This window comes from Aricia agestis, chromosome Z (assembly GCF_905147365.1).
Source record: "Aricia agestis chromosome Z, ilAriAges1.1, whole genome shotgun sequence".
NCBI classification, from domain to species: Eukaryota; Metazoa; Arthropoda; class Insecta; order Lepidoptera; family Lycaenidae; genus Aricia; species Aricia agestis.
In genome coordinates this window covers 30,068,681-30,086,705 of record NC_056428.1, presented here as the reverse complement: position 1 = coordinate 30,086,705, position 18,025 = coordinate 30,068,681, and the positions used below count along the sequence as shown (strand labels likewise).

General features: G+C 35.1%; 1 protein-coding gene and 1 long non-coding RNA gene across 8 annotated transcripts in view; one reads left to right on the top strand and one right to left on the bottom strand.

The window, feature by feature from the left end:
• LOC121738454 overlaps positions 1 to 18,025 on the top strand; it is a 285,981-nt gene that overhangs the window by 116,794 nt on the left and 151,162 nt on the right. The window lies entirely within an intron of this gene.
• LOC121738444 (F-actin-monooxygenase Mical) overlaps positions 1 to 18,025 on the bottom strand; it is a 47,663-nt gene that overhangs the window by 26,056 nt on the left and 3,582 nt on the right. For all 7 annotated transcript variants that reach the window (XR_006037286.1, XR_006037287.1, XM_042130484.1 and 4 more), the window contains exons 2-3: positions 10,111 to 10,296; positions 1,262 to 1,438 (exon numbers count right to left, since the gene is read on the bottom strand). Coding sequence is in view for 5 of the 7 variants with exons in the window: in XM_042130484.1 (XP_041986418.1) it covers positions 1,262 to 1,438; positions 10,111 to 10,287 (354 nt within the window). In the remaining 2 variants the exon portion in view is untranslated. The remainder of the gene's footprint in view (positions 1 to 1,261; positions 1,439 to 10,110; positions 10,297 to 18,025) is intronic.

The following is an 18,025-nucleotide window of genomic DNA, read 5'->3' as shown; positions in this document are numbered from 1 at the left end:
AAGTAGATAATATTACTGAATAAATAATAATATGTATGTACTAGCTGACCCGACAAACGTTGTTTTGCCATATAAATTATTTCTAGTATCAATATAAAAAGTGCTAAATAAAAACCTATTCTCAGGCCTAACGAATGTACATACATACAAAATTTCATTGTAATCGGTTGAGCCGTTTTGGAGGAGTTCGCGAACAAACACTGTGACACGAGAATTTTATGTATTAGTTTAAATTTGTAGAATCAAAGTCACATTGATCAGTATGCAGTAGGCAGCAGCATACAATGGGTTTCTACTCTAACAAACGAGAAATTACGTTGTTAAAGCAGGACTCAGCATTCTCATCCGATTGAGTCTCATAACGGTTTCGTAGTAGGCCTACAGGGTTTTTGGGACCAAATGGTGCTACGAGACAGACAGCATGATAATTATCGCTTTCCTTTCTTTTACAGCGGCTGTGAATCCAAAAGGAAATTACGGTACACTGTAGACTCTTAAAGTCCGAGTCGATTTTATTGAATGTGGCGTCAAGAGAATGATCTGCAGCTTTAGATTTTTATGTTGCTGGCCAGTAAAAAACTGTATGTACTGACACCTAATAGTGAACTTACTATTGGCCCAAGAACCAGTGGGGACCTTCGTAATTTTCAACTACTCTCTTTTATAGGCTCTTACTGTTTATTATAGACTCATATCCACAGACATAGATCATGATAGATATCGCATGTGTATGTACTTCGCGTGCCATCGCGTTCCCAAACGACGAGCAACGCTCGTCTTTCGAAAGTATGTTCTTCAGTCTGCGCTCCATCGTTATCAGAATCAGACGTCAATCGGATTGAAAAAATGTCTAATTGTGCCGTATTGAGCTGTAGAAATTCGAATAGAAACGTTGGCCATGACAATTGACATGTTTCTTTAAATCATCGGTACGTCACAGTAGGTAGGAAAAAGTGGCACCCTCGTTTTCATACAAATGGTATGCATGCGGTATCTATCTTGATCTATGTCTGTGCTCATATCCGATTATCATAGTGAACAGACCTAAGGAGTACCTCGACTACATAAAAACGGGCGAAAATACGCTGGTTGGGCGCTAATGTCATTTTTAACATGTTTCACAATGCTTAGTAACGCATTAGTACGGCGCGCGCCGGGCCGATATGTCATACATGGTCATACTACGTCTAAATTTCGAGATCTATTCTGAGTCGGCGTGCTCGTTAGTTCTGTTTACTCTGCTATTATTTTGTTTACTTACTACTTTGGCACCTAACAGTTGACATTCGATGGCGGCCCGCATGCCGCAGGGTCCCGCACCTATTATGAACACCTTGTTCAGGGTGCACAGCCGACCCTTGCCGTACACCTTGTGGTTGGCGCGCGCGTCGAACTTCTTGAATAGGGCTTGAGCCTTCCACGAACTAGCCAGCTTCGCCTGAAATTGTATAGGCGAATCATTAGACAGACACCATGTCGATCGAATAATTAAAAGACCTTTACGCGCCAATCAGCTCTGAAATTATATGACTACGGAATACGGTAAGTAGCGTGACTGTTTGCGTCACTTTGGCTAAAAATTGCCTGAGATGCAATATGTCAATCGAATCAAATATTTTATATAACTCAACTTATAACCTAAGATAAAGCTTTATGACAATCCAGTATCTTATATGACTGGCCTTATATAAATTAATCGATTATTATCATACATAATTTTAAGCTTCATAAAGTCAGTCAAATAAATTATTCAATTTTCAAAATCGAATAATTTATTTGACTGAACTCGCCAATTTCACCTGAAATTAAATATCGAATAATTCGTTTGACATCAAATACGTCGTGTCAGTTGCGACCTTAATTAAGCGAAAAGCATCTGATTGTTTCGACCTAGAATGTGAAAATTAAACGTAGTACACAGAGTAGTCATTTCAATGAAAACTAAAAAGAAAATAGTTTGCGTAGCAATTACATTGAGTTAATTACAATCGCTCTGGAGTCATAAAATAGCAGCTAAATTGCTCGCATTGTAAATTATAAACGTTAATGAAAATAGCCGGTTATGTACCGCAATGAAAAAGTAATGTTACTTTCGCTCAGCATTAACATTGAACAAGTTCTTCAATTGTATATGAAACTGTTATATTGAGGCTGCGAGATTAATTAGTCGTATAAACGTTTTAGAAATTATCAAAAATTTCCTCTAACATGTGCGAAAGCGAAACGTACGCTCCCGTTCTTCTGGTGAAAACTGGCACATTTCAGGTTGAAAGTGCTTGATACTTGAAGCAAAACATACATTAAAAGTTAAAACATTCGCCTTGCAAACTCTTAAATCTAAGTTTTCTGCCTATATATATTCAGTTATTTTAATTAGATCCGTTATTGTACTCCTTATTTAAATTTTAAGTAAGTCTTTGTTATAATAATAATTATTGTGTACTCCCAATGATGTTTTAATAAAGATGGCGTATGCTCATACGAAGCGGTCCTCAGAATTTGTTCCTATACGACATATAAATACCTACCACTGGTATATCTATAAATTACAACAATAAATGCGACAGATAATACGTAACGAATGATATAGAAAAGGATTGTTATATATTTTGAGTTGCACTTGACAGGCGCATCGGCGCGCATGCGCGACATAGATCAAGAGAATACTGTTACTGTTGAACAGAAGAGACATTTAATATAACAAATTGTTTGTTCGATAATTTTTTATTATTCTATACATATTATAATATAATAAAGTCGGTCGTAACTCGTAGGAAAACAAAAGTGTACCCAATGTACATAATATTTTAAAAAATCCTAATACCCCATGTATTAGGATTTGATTAGGAAAATTACACGTTTAACGTGTAATTTTTTTCTCTTTGTCTGTATATAGGTACATAATATAGAGTTACTTTAGGAGTTCAGTCCGGATATACGTCCGAGCTAAACTCTTAAAGTACTTTTATAATCCATACTTCCCGGAAAAAGGTACAGTTCCCGCGCGATAAACGAATTTTGGCGCAACGGAGTTGCGGGCGTCAGCTTACTAGATGACGCCCGCAACTCCGTCGCGCCAAAAATCGTATCGCCCCTTATTTTAAGTATAATATATATTTTAATCTTAAAATAAGGGGGCAAACGAGCCAATGGGTCACCTAATGGGAAACAACGACCGTCACCCATGGACACTACATCCCTGATCCAAAATGAAAACAGATTGACATACATCGCGACATACAGACTAATATAGTCACTAGTCAGAACCATATTGAAATATTGTTCGGAGATATTCGTCGACACGGAGGGTATAATAACAATCCAGATACAATTCAGTTCAAGGGCATTTATAAAAAAATATTTAACCACCTGGAACTGCGGTCTTCTTTTACAGAAAATTGTATACTTACCGGTGGAACATTTTCCAATACTTAATTGTTCATCAGCAGTTAATAATGTAAATATAATAAAAAATCTCAAGATAATGTTACAGTTTTAACTGATATCCTTTACGAGGAAAACGATTTATGTAACGTGGAACAAATCGTTGGATATATTTCAGGTTGGGTTTCCAGAAAACTTTGCGAACGTTTGAAACGTGAAACGTGTCGTTCATCTTTGTTTATCGATAAAAAATTATGGTTTCACAAACTGGTCACATTGAAAGATATCTAGGAGGTTTATGTTTTGCTTCACCCAATGTTTTTTTTTTGTGTGCTTATCAGAAAAATTATCAAAAAATTCATTTAAAAGAACGGTCCCTTTTTCGGTAATTCTCGAGACATTCATTAGTTACAATATACTATTTTGAAATTTTTAATCATTTATTTTATTTATTTATTTTGTTCAATACTGTATAAAATAATATTACAAAATACAAGAAATCTTGCCACAAAAACTACAATGAGTTTATCTGGACAAGATGTGGTCGCATTAGTTAACTTTACACAATAGATGTTTTTAGGGTTCTGTACCCAAAGGGTAAAAACGGGACCCTATTACTGAGACTTTGATGTCTGTCCGTCTGTCCGTCAATTGATAACCTCTTTTTTTGAAGTCTGTTAAAAATTGTGCTCTCTGGCCGATGAAATCACAGGCACCGCAAATTTTCTCATCCTTTTGGCGTAGTATATTTGTCTTGGTCTTCAAAATGGGCAGAACATATTGTACTATTTTTTTCAGGCATCCAGTCATACTTACTTCTAAAGGCATATTACTTCTGTTTTATAATACTTAAAAATACTTACTTATAAAATGTATAGATTTATAATATAATACCGATAGACCCACCCCGGAAACCGAGCGGCGCATGGCGTACTAGACAGCTTACCTATCCATATTTTAATTTATAAAGTAATTAATCTAACATGGTTTGGGATAAAACTAAATGTTAAAAGGGAAAACGCATGTGTAGTTTTAAATTAAAAAATATTAAAACGAAAAGATGTTTACAATATTACGCAATTAGTTGATGCCTACATGTTGGTGCCTACGCAAGCGCTTCTGATTATTTCAATTGATTATTCTATTATCTGTCCTTATCACGCTGCAGTAGGGTCCGTATTTTCTATCCTTTTTTTAGTTAAATTTTTTGCATTGAATAATTTGTCGATAATTTTGGAAAATATCCAAATAAAAATTAATTACTAGATGTTTTCATGTACTTACTTGTGGTACGTAATTTTTTCATCCTTTTTTACATTATAAGTATAATTTTTGCATTTCCTAAAAACGCAGCTTGGCATTTTAAATCAAAAACGTGACACAATGATATTCTAACGTGACACCTCGTCGCTCACTCGCTGCCAACATGCAACTAATTCAAAAGAAGGGACTTAGCTTCATTTGGCCGTATCAGACTGTACGCGCTAGTGCGATATCTACCTTTTTTATAATAGATAGTAAAAGATAATTACACAAAAATAAATAAATTATTATTAATCAATGCGATAATTATATCTAAGAGCTCTTGTCATTTCAATCAAGACTGACTTATAAATTTACTATAAGTACTTGTAAAATTGCATGCGCATGCGACGATGTTTGGTCACCAACAATAATAAATGAATACGACCAAATTATGGTACATTATACGTTTACTATATTATAATTATTATAATTTATAAGTATTAAAAAGGAAACCGTTAACGGCTTTTAAATAAGGTTAGGTTCTGCATTATTACAAAACAGGAAATATATTATTAATGAACAATAAGACAGGACTTTTTTAGTATGTGTCTGTAATTTTTAACATAATATAAGACAAAGACAGCTACATAATATAAATGTAAATAGGATCTTGTTTTTCCGGTTGTATAATATCTACGAATAATAAAAACTAATAATATGTTTAAATATCTAAATTCTAAAGTATCCGAAACATTAACAGGTGAGAAGAAAACGCCATTGATAAGATAAAAGTGATATCATTCACTCGGATATAACAATAATATGACGTACAGCGTGACTCATCGCGTGTTTAGGATGTAGTAAACTATAAATATATTAACACTCATAATATTATAATAACCTAAAATAATATAGAATAAGAGCCAGCGACAGCAAGTTTTTCGTTATTTTATAAAAGCTGAAAGTTTACGACGGAGCTGAGGTAAGAACGAGCAGCAACTATGAACTATGAAGTTTGGATCGCAGTGACGTCACAAGCGGTCACGGGACTGTTAGCGGGACCACAGAATATATATTAGTAGTACCAACAGAAGTCCAACTCGTGAAACCCGTTTAAAAAAATAACAACCCTTGCTGCGATACTATAAAGTTCAAATTCCGACCGCGCAGTGCTAGGTGCCTACAATTATATTTGCCTACATGTGCGCTCTCTTTCCATCGCGTAAGAGGTACCCTTTCTGACGAAATCAAGATTGTCACCTTTTAGAAAATAAAATAATCTTCTTTTAATTACTATAGCTACTAATAGCAAACTTTTTTATAGTAATAATCAAATTTTAGTAACCCAACGTATATTTTATAATAGTTTTATATTCGATTATAGTGTAGGAGCTGGTCAGGATTTTTTTACAACTTAAACATAGTAACTTGTGTTTATTTATGTGTAGTATGCGGTTTGTTTGTAACAAATTGGTTTATTTGCTATGTTTGTGTATTTTTTTACCTTTTTTTGTATTTTAAAGTCTTAAATTAGTTTATTGAAATATTTCTTTGACTTTTTCAATTGTTGTTTTACTGTGACAAAATTTCAAGTGATTTGGCATACCTAGAAACATTCTTCATTCTGAATAATAGTGATTGACACATTCGATAAAGAGTGAAGGTAATTTTTTTCTTATTTTCTTTGGGGTAGTTTAAGCAAGCTCGTCTTTCTCTGTCGGACATTTTTGACAGTTGCCTTCTTGTTCCTACTACTAGTCAGAAGCCCTTAAACTTCCTTAAAGTATCAGACGTTCAGCTTTTATAAAATTACGAAAGTCTGGCTGTCGCTGGCTCGTATTCTATATTGCAAACACAGACAATAAGATTATATGATCCGATTATAGAACGTCACCCTTCTGTGCCAACGACACGTCATTATGCAACTGCGAATTGCGATAGTCCCTGTTGATTTGCCAGTAAAAGTTTTCACTGACTGGTTACTAATTAATAGCTAGTACGTAGCTTGTTATGCCTCTAATAGCCGTAATCTGCAGGGATCTATTTTAATGATTATTTTAATTTAATGAAAACTTTGACAATTAACAATAAAGAATATCATTATGAACCTTTTCTGTCAAACCTTTATTAAGGTCTCTGAGTGCAGACTGCAGACGTAAAATATAAGGTCTAAAAGACAAAAAAAACCTCTTTATAAGTAGATTGAGCAGTTTTTTGGTGTTACATAAAAATAAAACTTATTAGTTATTACTTAATCATTAATTGCGACAAAATCAATATAATGCCAATAAAGTTATAATGAGAATTGTCGTCCTCAATTTGTGATTTTATAGCTAAACGTAACGACCTTTTAAATAGAAAATGTAAGTTTTACGATCACCAGCATTAACAATTAGAAAGGCGTAAGAAAAACAAGACCTGTCGCCGTATGAAATGTTAAACCAACATAAAAGTGAACGCACAATCATAATCTCGCAAACAAGCAACATAAAAAGAAACTCGCGTAGCAAAATGACATACAATAATACCACTTAGCTAGAAGATAAAATCATCAAATCATTCGAGTTTTTACTAATCCTCCGAACGAATGCACATAATTCTAATTAATATTCAATAATGCCAATTAACTAAGATTAAAAGATAATTTTAACAGACGTTCATTTCTCACAATTTCAGTTGGTGTGCATCAATTTGTCTGATACTATCTACAGGTGGTAACAAAAATAAGTGATAATACTTTAGGGTGTGTACTGTGTACGTGTTCCTTGTAGAGAGTTCACTGTGAAAGTAGCAGCGCTGAAAGACCTTTTTTTTCACTTTTTTTTCACTTTTGTATGGGGAAACTCGTGACGCTCGGCCCTTGTCCATACAAAAGTGAAAAAAAAATTCGTCTTTCAGGGCTGCTACTTTCACAGTGAACTCTCTACAAGGAACACGTACAAGTACACACCCTAAAGTATTAAATCACTTATTTTTGTCGCACACTGTATACATGACGCCCACAACTTCGTTGCGACGAAATTGGTTTAGCGCGGTAACCGTACATTTTACCACAGCAAAAGTTATCCTATATCCTTAACCGTCATTGAAAGTATCTTCATAACCAATTTCATCTAGAAATCGCTTTAGACGTTTCACCGTAAAGAGGTAACAAACAGACAGACAGACATACTTTCGCATTTATAATATTAAGTAATAATTATTATCAATTAAAGACATTGTGCAAGGTTCAAATAATACAATCATTTAGAAAAATAAGCATGAATTAAATTTCTAATCACAAAATCAATTCGCTTGGCAAAAATTTTAATTCAGGGTTAAATAAAACTGGCAATTTCCAATTATTATTATATATATACGATGTCTTGTTCTTGTCTGTCCAGCGACATTTTTGACACACTGGACAAGGAAAGACAAAACATTGTATATCAATAAATAGTTACGTCTACACAGCGTGGATCTTTCTATTAGTAAAGTAACGTATACCGCTCATCAGAGTCACGCTAAACATTTTCATCTCGGTTTTGCAATGACGCTGCATTCGACATAAAGACATCACACAAGGGACAAGGCGGAAGATCTCAGTTGAGTGTAACCGCCTACTTAAATTGTTCGGTCGAAGCCCGCACTGCACGGACCAGTGTGAATTAGTCAGAAAGTCGGCTATACGAAATCTATTTATATAAATTACATTTGCGTAATGCCCTGGAATTGGTTTCATCTCCAGCTATTTCTATACAACTTGAGTTCATCCCACATTATCTCCAAATTTTTCGGTGGCACCTTGCCAAGCTCTAGGTTCACGGAGCGGAAGATAATATCGTGTTTTACATTCGATGAATAGGTTTGGAAGTGAGCTGCTAATAAATTTTTTATGAGTTCATTAAGCCTGAATGGATGCAGCTACTAAGATCAGCGTAGTGTAAGGCCCTAAGCATTTAAAGAACTGTGTGGAAATCTACTAAATTATGCAAAACGAACAGAGAACATTACAGCTTGAGAGCTATCAAATAATCATTATTCTTTCTCTTGAAATCTTTTGCCGTTTTTATATATTTTGATAAAGTGGCATGGAATGAACGAGACGTGAAGCTGCATTATAGCCATAAAAAACAATAATCGAGGTGTTAGTCATAAAGGTTTGCAGATCACGTCGCCGGGTGACTGACAAGGGATTTCGCAAAGGCCGCTCGCTCGGTCGACGCACGCGACGGACACCGCGTCACCTTTGCGTGACACCAAGCCCACGGGTGTCACTTTTAACAGACTCTAAGGGACACAGCCCGTAGCCTAAAGACCATTAATTTAATTTCGTTCTATTTAATTGCTTTACGCATTAAATATTTTGTAGTTATAAAAGCCCCTATAAACATACAATTTTAATCCATATAGGTTTAGAAGCTTGTCATGGAAAGGCGATTATGAAGTAGGTAACAAAAAATACCGTTTTCTTTTGAATTAGATCCCAAAGCTCGGCTTGAATGTTAAACAAAATCAATATTGCGTTTATGTGAGACCATACGCGTAGGAATTTAATTTACACCCATACGAACCACGAACCACGAGCCGGGAGCAAGGTCGCCTCCTACGAAACTACCAGTTTATGGACGTGAGATAGGTACTAAATGTAATAGTTTTGGACATTGTTGTGAGATATAGATTAATCTTGAGACTAGTAGATGGCGAGGGAAAGGTTTAGTTCAGGGGTCACCAATTAGTTTCACTCGGGGTCAATTTTAAGAAATGAAATTACTTTCGCGGTTCGCACATTTTATAAAAAAAAAAAAAGGTAATTACGGAAAGGTTTTTTTTTCATCACCACATATCAATGAGAAAAGTGATTTTTTGTAGCTATTTGTTATCTCTCTTATGTTTGGAGTTAAATTGGTGCAAGCTATTGATATGAAATCCTGGAGAGGTTGATCAGCAAGTCGAGACCGAAATTTGTTCGAAGTCATCTTTGAAAATGCGTGGTCCGCACACCATGGGTTCGGCGGTCCGGATGCGGACCCGCGGTCCGCCATTTGATGACCCCTGGTTTAGTTATTGGTCATGTAGGAGAAAACAAAAAACGTCGCTACTTTCACATGCCAGTGACCAATACGTGGGACGCATACACACCCTAAACTATCTACAAATACAACCAGTGTATTTACTAACGGCCGTTCCCAATATTTGATCTATCTCTGGTTTTGCCCTACTAGAGATAGGAATAGCTCACATTAGACATTAGAGCTAGACATATATTTTATATCAATTGTGAGCTATTCCTATCTCTAGTAGGGCAAAACCAGAGATAGATCAAATATTGGGAACGGCAGTAAAAGATATCTTTACCGCCTTGTATCCTATTATTGTAAAAATCCCATCATTATAAAGAGTCTTAAATCCGACTAAAAATTTCCCAATCTCCTGTGTAAAACATAAGTGCAACAAAAACACTACTAAACTCCCCAATCTCCTGCTGATAACACAACGCACCTTGAGTTTGGGGTAAAAGTCCGGTAGCCTGTTGGGTTTAAGGTTGAGGGTGTTGCAGATCTCCCTGTGCAGCGCCAGGATCTGTTTCATGGTGCCGGCTGAGCAAAAGTGGTCGAACATCTCCGCCGCGAGCGCGCACTCCGGCGGAGTCGGCTCCACCCGACCCCCGCGATTCATCTTGGACCCCTGCAAATGGAAAATTTATATTAAAATCGGTTCATCCCTTTGGCAGCCACAAGGCACGTCAAAACTATTCCCTTGTGTGTTCATTAGAAGCTAAAATCGCCATGAGCTCCGATAAAGTACTAGAGGTTTAAATATTGATTGCAATAAAACAACTGCGGGGCTAAAATGGTCGCTTTGAAGAATCATGACATGAATCATAAAATACAACTCTACTTGCAATTCATTTCTATATTTCTGTACTGATTTGACATTTGTCAGTTTGACAGTTTTGACAATTCATTTGCTGAATTAATTGAGAGGAATTGCTAAATGTGGCCATTTTAACCCCGCTGGACAAATTTTAATGCAATTTTGTGTAGATGAAGGTTCTTTTGTATATATATGGCTATTACATAATATTATACAATACCTAGGTTTCTTAACTAGTATAGTAAAACTAGTACCACAAACACTTACAGTAAAACACTTGTAGATAAGTGCACTATGTTATACTTTATTCAAGCTTGTAATTATTAGCACATGTCTTAGATATATATGTATACATCATCGATACAACATTTCTGTTATTTCTTCTCTGAGTCTAGGTTCACTCGTCGTAACTGGGCGATAGCGGTCATTGACTCCCTGTCAAAAACTTGTCATTTTCTATATGTATAAACCGCGATTGACAATAAGGTGTCAGATGTCAATCGCGGCTTTGTATAGAAAATGACAAGTTTTTGACAGGGAGTCAATGACCGCTACCGTCAAGTTACGCCGAGTGAACATTAAATTTCCAAGTTTGTCAAACTATCCTTTAAAGTGTCCATTCACGTAGTCGAATTATTCATAAAGAATCATGGCATTATAATTCATAATTATTTACAAGCCGCGTACCATTTCCGTTGTGATTCAATGTGTTCTGCTCAAAATAGTTCACTATCGATTAGGTGCCAGGCTACGTCTAGAATTGAAATTGGTTTTCAATAACTGTTTCATACCAGCCGTAATCTCGTATCGCCTAACACAAAAGAGAATAAAACTTCGACTCGATTTATAGCGTTGTGTTCGATATTCAAGCAAGGCTAAGAAACTTCAGCGATGTGAATTGTGATTCATAATTTCCGTATCTACTCGAATTCGGAGTTAAGGCGAGCACTTACCTCAATTCCAAAACGATAACCTTGCACACAACCGAAGTCGTGTACGCATCGCAATAAGATTCATTTTAGCTTAGAATAAAATTGTATTTTCGAGGGGCGGATCTTCTCTATGTTATTTTTCATGTATTTTTAAAATATCTTTGGAAATAAATATTAAGAAACAAAATTATTCGGTTCAAACCTTTTTAATATAGATTCACTAACAATTTTATTCAAATAAAATGTATGTTATCCTAGTTAATACTTATAATATTTCGATGATAAAGATTTTTGTCAGAGGTGAGTTTGTAAATTAATTACAGCCAAAGTATTACGTTTTATTAAAATGTTTATGATTTAAACCCTTTTAAATATTGTGCTTTATATCTCATATTTTTTAAAATTTCGTTATTATATTGGAACTAGTAGTAGTCTGATGGAGACACACACTTGAGTATTAATGTGTGGACCGCAAATTATTTCTTAAAATGGACCCCAAACGAAACTAATTGGTGAGGTTCTGCTCTAGGTCATAAAGAGGCATTTTGTTTGAAATTATTGTCGGTCACGGTCGCTTGTGTTAAAGATCGAAAAGCCACCTTTAAGGAGTTAGCACATTGAGACGGGCCGTGCCGGGGCTCATCGCAAAAATCCGACTCCATATAATTTGTATGGAAGCGGATGCGCGTATCGCACACTGTGTCGGGGCGCAGCGGATTTCCGTTAAGAAGGCGACTAATCCAAAATTGTCGATTTTATAAATCATTTTTGTACTTGATAATAAGCCCCGAATTGTTTAATTTTCTAAACACAGATACTACATTATATTTCCGAGAATTCGATCTGAGCGAAAGCACGATATCGTAAAATTTTCTCGATAGAAAAAAATCACAAAAATGCATCTAACTTTGACGATTTTTTTCATATATTGCCAAAACCATGCATTAAACTGAGTTAATATTTTTACACATCTTATCCTAAAAGTCTATCGCCGAGGGTTCGACCTAGCGGATTTTTAATATTCTTTATATTTTTAAAGATATTTAAGAAAAACCACATTGGAGCTTCACCGCTAAATTTGTCTCACCTCTCAGTCGCCAACAGTCGCGTTCGCGCGCATGAGGAGAGGATGTACTTCTTTTTCCTTTACTCCAGATTGAGAAATATTTAATCGAAACCATGGGAAACAAACAAAAATTAAATAAACACACTAAAAGCAACCATTACAGGAGACCATAAATAGATCGACTTGGACCTCGCATGAAAACACAATGTATCTTACAATTTATACATAATTATTTTATTATTAGATTGTTTAGTCTATTGCGCTCCATGCGATTGATGCAGGCCCGTAGTGCTGTGTGATACTGTATAGTGTTATACTAAACAATCTAATCATGCGATGTCCAAGTCGATCTATTTATTTAAAACGTAAAAGATTTTTAATATTGATATGGTAATAACTTACGTACTAACTTGAGACTGAAGGTCCCCTAGGTAGGGACTGAATAAATTAACCGACTTGGTATTGCATGGATCTCATTTACGGTATAAAAACTGAGTTGCGAGACTTGGTTTTTTTTACAGGATGTTTTTGATGGGATCTCTCTTCTTTTTGTAGAGTCCTACTTTTCTCCTTTTTGGTACCTTTTATTACTATAAATATCAATAACGAGTTTTATAAGAAACAAATAAAACTTACAATTAATAATAATATAATCATTATGTATACAGTATTACTATACTACTTACCTTTCATGACTACCTAATATCCATACTAATATTATTATAAATGCGAAAGTGTGTTTGTTTGTTTGATTGTCCTACCTTCGAGCCTAGCGAAGCAACGTACGATCAAGAGTAACACAGGCTACTTTTGGTCTTGGAGAAACGTCAGGTTTCCAAAGGAAGTTTACAAGAATATTCGTATTTTACGCGATTTTTTAATTTCCACGCGAGTGTCGATTTAGTAGTCCAAAATTTTTTGTAAATTTTAATAGAAGATCGATATTATATAACAAATAATATAAAAATTTAAAATGCATAATGAAGACAGTCCATACAAACATTTTAGATTTATTTTAGTTTCGACCACGTAGAATATTAATAAAGGTAGATTTTTGGTAGAAGCTAAAACACGTTTTAGTAGATTTTAGCAGAATATAGCAACGTTTTTGATATATCGGGTCACGAGTGATTTAAGAGTGGTCACACTGGAGCTATCCAAGATGCGACTATCTCACCTTTAAAGAATACCATGAATTTTTACACGTAAAGGTGCCTTACCGATACTTGTCGCAAAAGACTGTGACGTACAAAAATACAAATAAAATGCAACCTTATGACCTAAGCTATTGATTTCATTTTGCTCTACGCCACCTTAAAGCAGCGGCGGCTTGTTTCGCTAGAGTCTAGAGTCTAGACTCTAGAGTCTAGACCAGCGGTCAGCAACAGGCGGACCGCGAAAGGTTGAATCTCAGACCGCGAAATATTGTAATGAATTTTATACCAAGACGTATCAATCAATTAATATATGTATAGATAAGGTATATACCGTATTATACCACTACTAGATGTCCCGCGCGGCTTCGCCCGCGTAAATTAGAAATTTTACAGAATCCGTAGGTACATTTTCCCATAAAAAATATTTCCCCCGTTTTTCCCACATTTTCCTGAGTTTCTTCTGTCGTGTTAGTCTTAGAGTAATAATATAATATAACCTTCTCGATAAATGATGAGTCTTACTCGATAAATGATCTATCTAACACTGAGATAAGTTTTTAAATCGGACCTGTAGTTTCTGAGATTGACGCGTTCAAGCAAACATACTCTTCAGGTTTATAGTATTAGGTAGATATAGTTTTTTTTTAATTATCGCTTGACAAACTCGAGTCTCGATCTAAAAGACTATGAAATGGTATAATATGGTAGTGATGATGATGATGATGATGATGAAGAATGTAATTTGCATAGTAGCATATGCTTTCTGTTCTTAAAACAACGCCGAAACTCCCAAACTTGTATCTATAAAGAATCAGGAATTCTCTCAGCACCTTCCGAACCACGGTATACCAGGTATATCTCGGTACAAAATCTTACTTGTTGGGAGCATATGCTTAGAATACTTCTCACGAAACCGAAGTCACCATATGTTTCCCTATAAGTTTTGAGGAGTTCCCTCGATTACTTATGGATCCTTCATCAGATCACCACTTTTCTGAATATAATACCAAATTGGGATGATACCCTATATACCAAAAGAAAAATTTTGAAAATCGGTTAACAAACGGCGGAGTAATCGTTGAATATAAGAAAACGAACATAACACCTCCCCCATTTTGAAAGTCGGTTAAAATTGTAGCCTATGTGTTATTTATTTAATATTTTAATCAGCACATGAATTGAATAACAAAATTTTTTCAAATTAATCGTAGCACCATCTGTCAGGACAAACTAAAATTGAAATAGAATAATATTGAATGCGATGATAGCGCCGTCCGCCGGATCTAATGTAAAACATTCCAAAATCAACAACTCCTTATAAATAAGAAATTAATTGAAAAAACATTTTCCAGTACACCAAACTGTAAATCTAAACCATTCTCGAATCTCCACGAACACACACAAAAAATTTTATCAAAATTGGTCCAGTCGTTTAGGAGGAGTTCAGTCACATACACACGCACACAAGAAATATACATATTAAGATAAATTAAAATTATATTTTGAAGCTTTATAAGACTTGAAGTGTTTTTTTTTTTCTGGACCTCATGAGTACTCATGAGTCATGACGCACTCATGAGTCATGACGTACATGTACGTCATAAAGTGACATTTTATTTTAATTTTTGTCAGACGCAGTCGCGCTTGGCGCGTAGCGCGTAGATAAGAACGGTGCCTTAAGAGGGCGACTAACCCAAAAAATGAAACATCGTCCTTCTCTCTTCACACTCACGCCCGTCTTTCATATGCCAGGTGAAAAAGGACGACGCGGATTCATCGCCAAATTAGTTTTTCCTTAATAACTCGATAAATATACAACATTTTAAAAATCCGCTAGATCAATCTCTCAATGATAGAATTTTCTACAATGTGTTAAAATATTAACTTAGTTCAATGCACGGTTATGGCAATAAATGAAAAATCCGTGAAAAACAGATGCATCTTTGTGTTTTTTTCTATCGAGAAAATTTTAAGATATCGTGTTTTTGCTCAAATCGATTTCTCGGAAGTATAATGTAGTATCTAAGTTTAGAAAATGAAACAATTCGGGGCTCATTTTCAAGTGTAAAAATGAATTATAAAATCGACACTTTGGGGTTAGTCACCCCCTTAAGAGCCAGTCCACACAGCGCGTTGCGTCAGCGTTGCGTCGACGCAGCGCTGCCGTTGCGTTGTTTTACATACATATAACCAAGGTGTTCACACGGCGCGCTGCGTCGTCGCAACGCACGTACATGACGGACTGCAGCTCCCCTCCCGCTTCGTCTCGGGAGCTGCAGTCCGTACGTACGTACGTACGTACAATTGACGTTAAGACTGCTTCGTAAATCGTAATAAACGCTGCGATGGCGCAGCGCCCGTGTGGCCGGCTATGCGACAAAATATTATGTCGCATAGCCGTTATGTTGCGGTCGTGCAACTATCTCTTAAGTCTTAAGCTGCATGATACTGCCATGGCGAATGATTAATGTGATCTACATAACTCAAAGGTCGACAGTCGACTATACTCTTTGTTCTTTATCGTACGAGGAACAAGTTGTTTAATCACTCATGGTCATGTGTGTGGTCGGCGGTCGCACAAGTATGTGTTTAATGATATGTGTCTTTGTACAGAACACATTATTACACCTACGACTACTTATGACATCGTCGTAAAGGCTACCAAGGAAAATATTAAATAACTCCTGATTGTACCGCATACATAATGATAATAAATAATAGTTATTTTCCTTGTTTTGTGTGTAAACAATAACACTATCCTAATAGTATCTTTATTTTAATTGAAATGATGAATATTGTCGAGCTTCTCTCCAACACAAAATTTAGATGAGATTTGACTCGAGCCCCAAGTTAACTTGTGGACGCCCCCTAAGGGGGATATTAGATTATCAGTACCTGGATGACCGAGCTTTGCTAGGTATAGCAAACACTCATTGACTTCGTGTTACTTAATAACGCCATCTGCTGGTCGTTAAAACAATTAGTTGCTAACAAAATAGTATTATTATTTCAATTCAATTCTTGTATATATATATACAAGAATTGCTCGTTTAAAGATATAAGATATATATTGGATCCGAGATCATTGAGTCAATGATATTGGATAATGTAATATAGACATGATTCATTTCTTCCTTGATCATAGATTTTTGACATTTGCTGAGAGATTGGATCCAATACGGTCATAGAAATAGGTGTTACCAGTTACTTAATATAAAAAAGAGTTTTTAATTTCTTGTTCGTTAATATGTTTCAAATGTAATGTAATTATTTTTCTAATTATATACTTGGATAATCTTGCTGAAATAACAAAAACAAGCCATATTAAAAATGACGATGTCTTTTGACAAATCGAATTCTCTAAGATCTAGTAACCCTGACGTCAATACCTGTCAGCGTTAGCGCTCTCCATTGGCTATTGAAACCACTATGACGTAAAATTGGATCAATGAAATATGATAATGTAATATGTAGATATGATCAAATTATCATTTATATTGGATCCTATATATGATCATAGAAATGATCCAATATAAATGATAATGTAATACCCCCCTAACGCAGGCAAAGCCGCGGGTAAAGTCTAGTAATATTGACCACTTTTTAAAAATAAAGTACCTTATGAATGCACTTAGATAGTCACTCAATGACTCCCTAACCATGAAGATTTTGTCATAAATCCCATACATCCTCAATGAAAATTAAAAATATATTGTTTTTAATCACTTAAAAACAATATATTTTTAAACTGTGTTTAGTAACTTCATCAATTGGACTTCATTAACACGAGTTTTAATCGTCAAAACCTTTCTAATTATTCATGAGCACAAAGTGCCTTGCTCCTTAATTGAAGAAATGTTACGCCTTTCTAGGTTTGACTAGCTGTAATAAGTTGGTTTCTACAAGAGCATTTTCTTAATACATCATGATCATCATCATGACCAAACATTAATGTTGCTACTTGAAATGAAATATCTAACAATTTTATGGACACAAAACATAAAATAATTTAACATTTCTAGAGATGGAGGAGAACTGCCAGGAACACAGACAAGTAAAAGGAAATGGGGGAGGTCTATGTTGAAGGACAACCTAAATAAATAATAAATACGTTTTTATGGTTTTAGTATAATAATTGTATTGAGTGTAGTCCGTGAATAAAGGCTTTACCTCAACTGAAATTTGGAACACATAAAACTGAATTACTGATTTTATGAAACGCTGGTAAATGTAGGATCCCGTATAATAAACGAATTTTGGTGTGTAGAATTTGAAAGAAGATAAAGCAGCTTCAGTTGTTTTCTGCTTTCAATAATAATTTTAGGGAGTATGTACTGCTATCTTATTATATAATTATATTATAACTTTAGTATGATTGTCGGTAG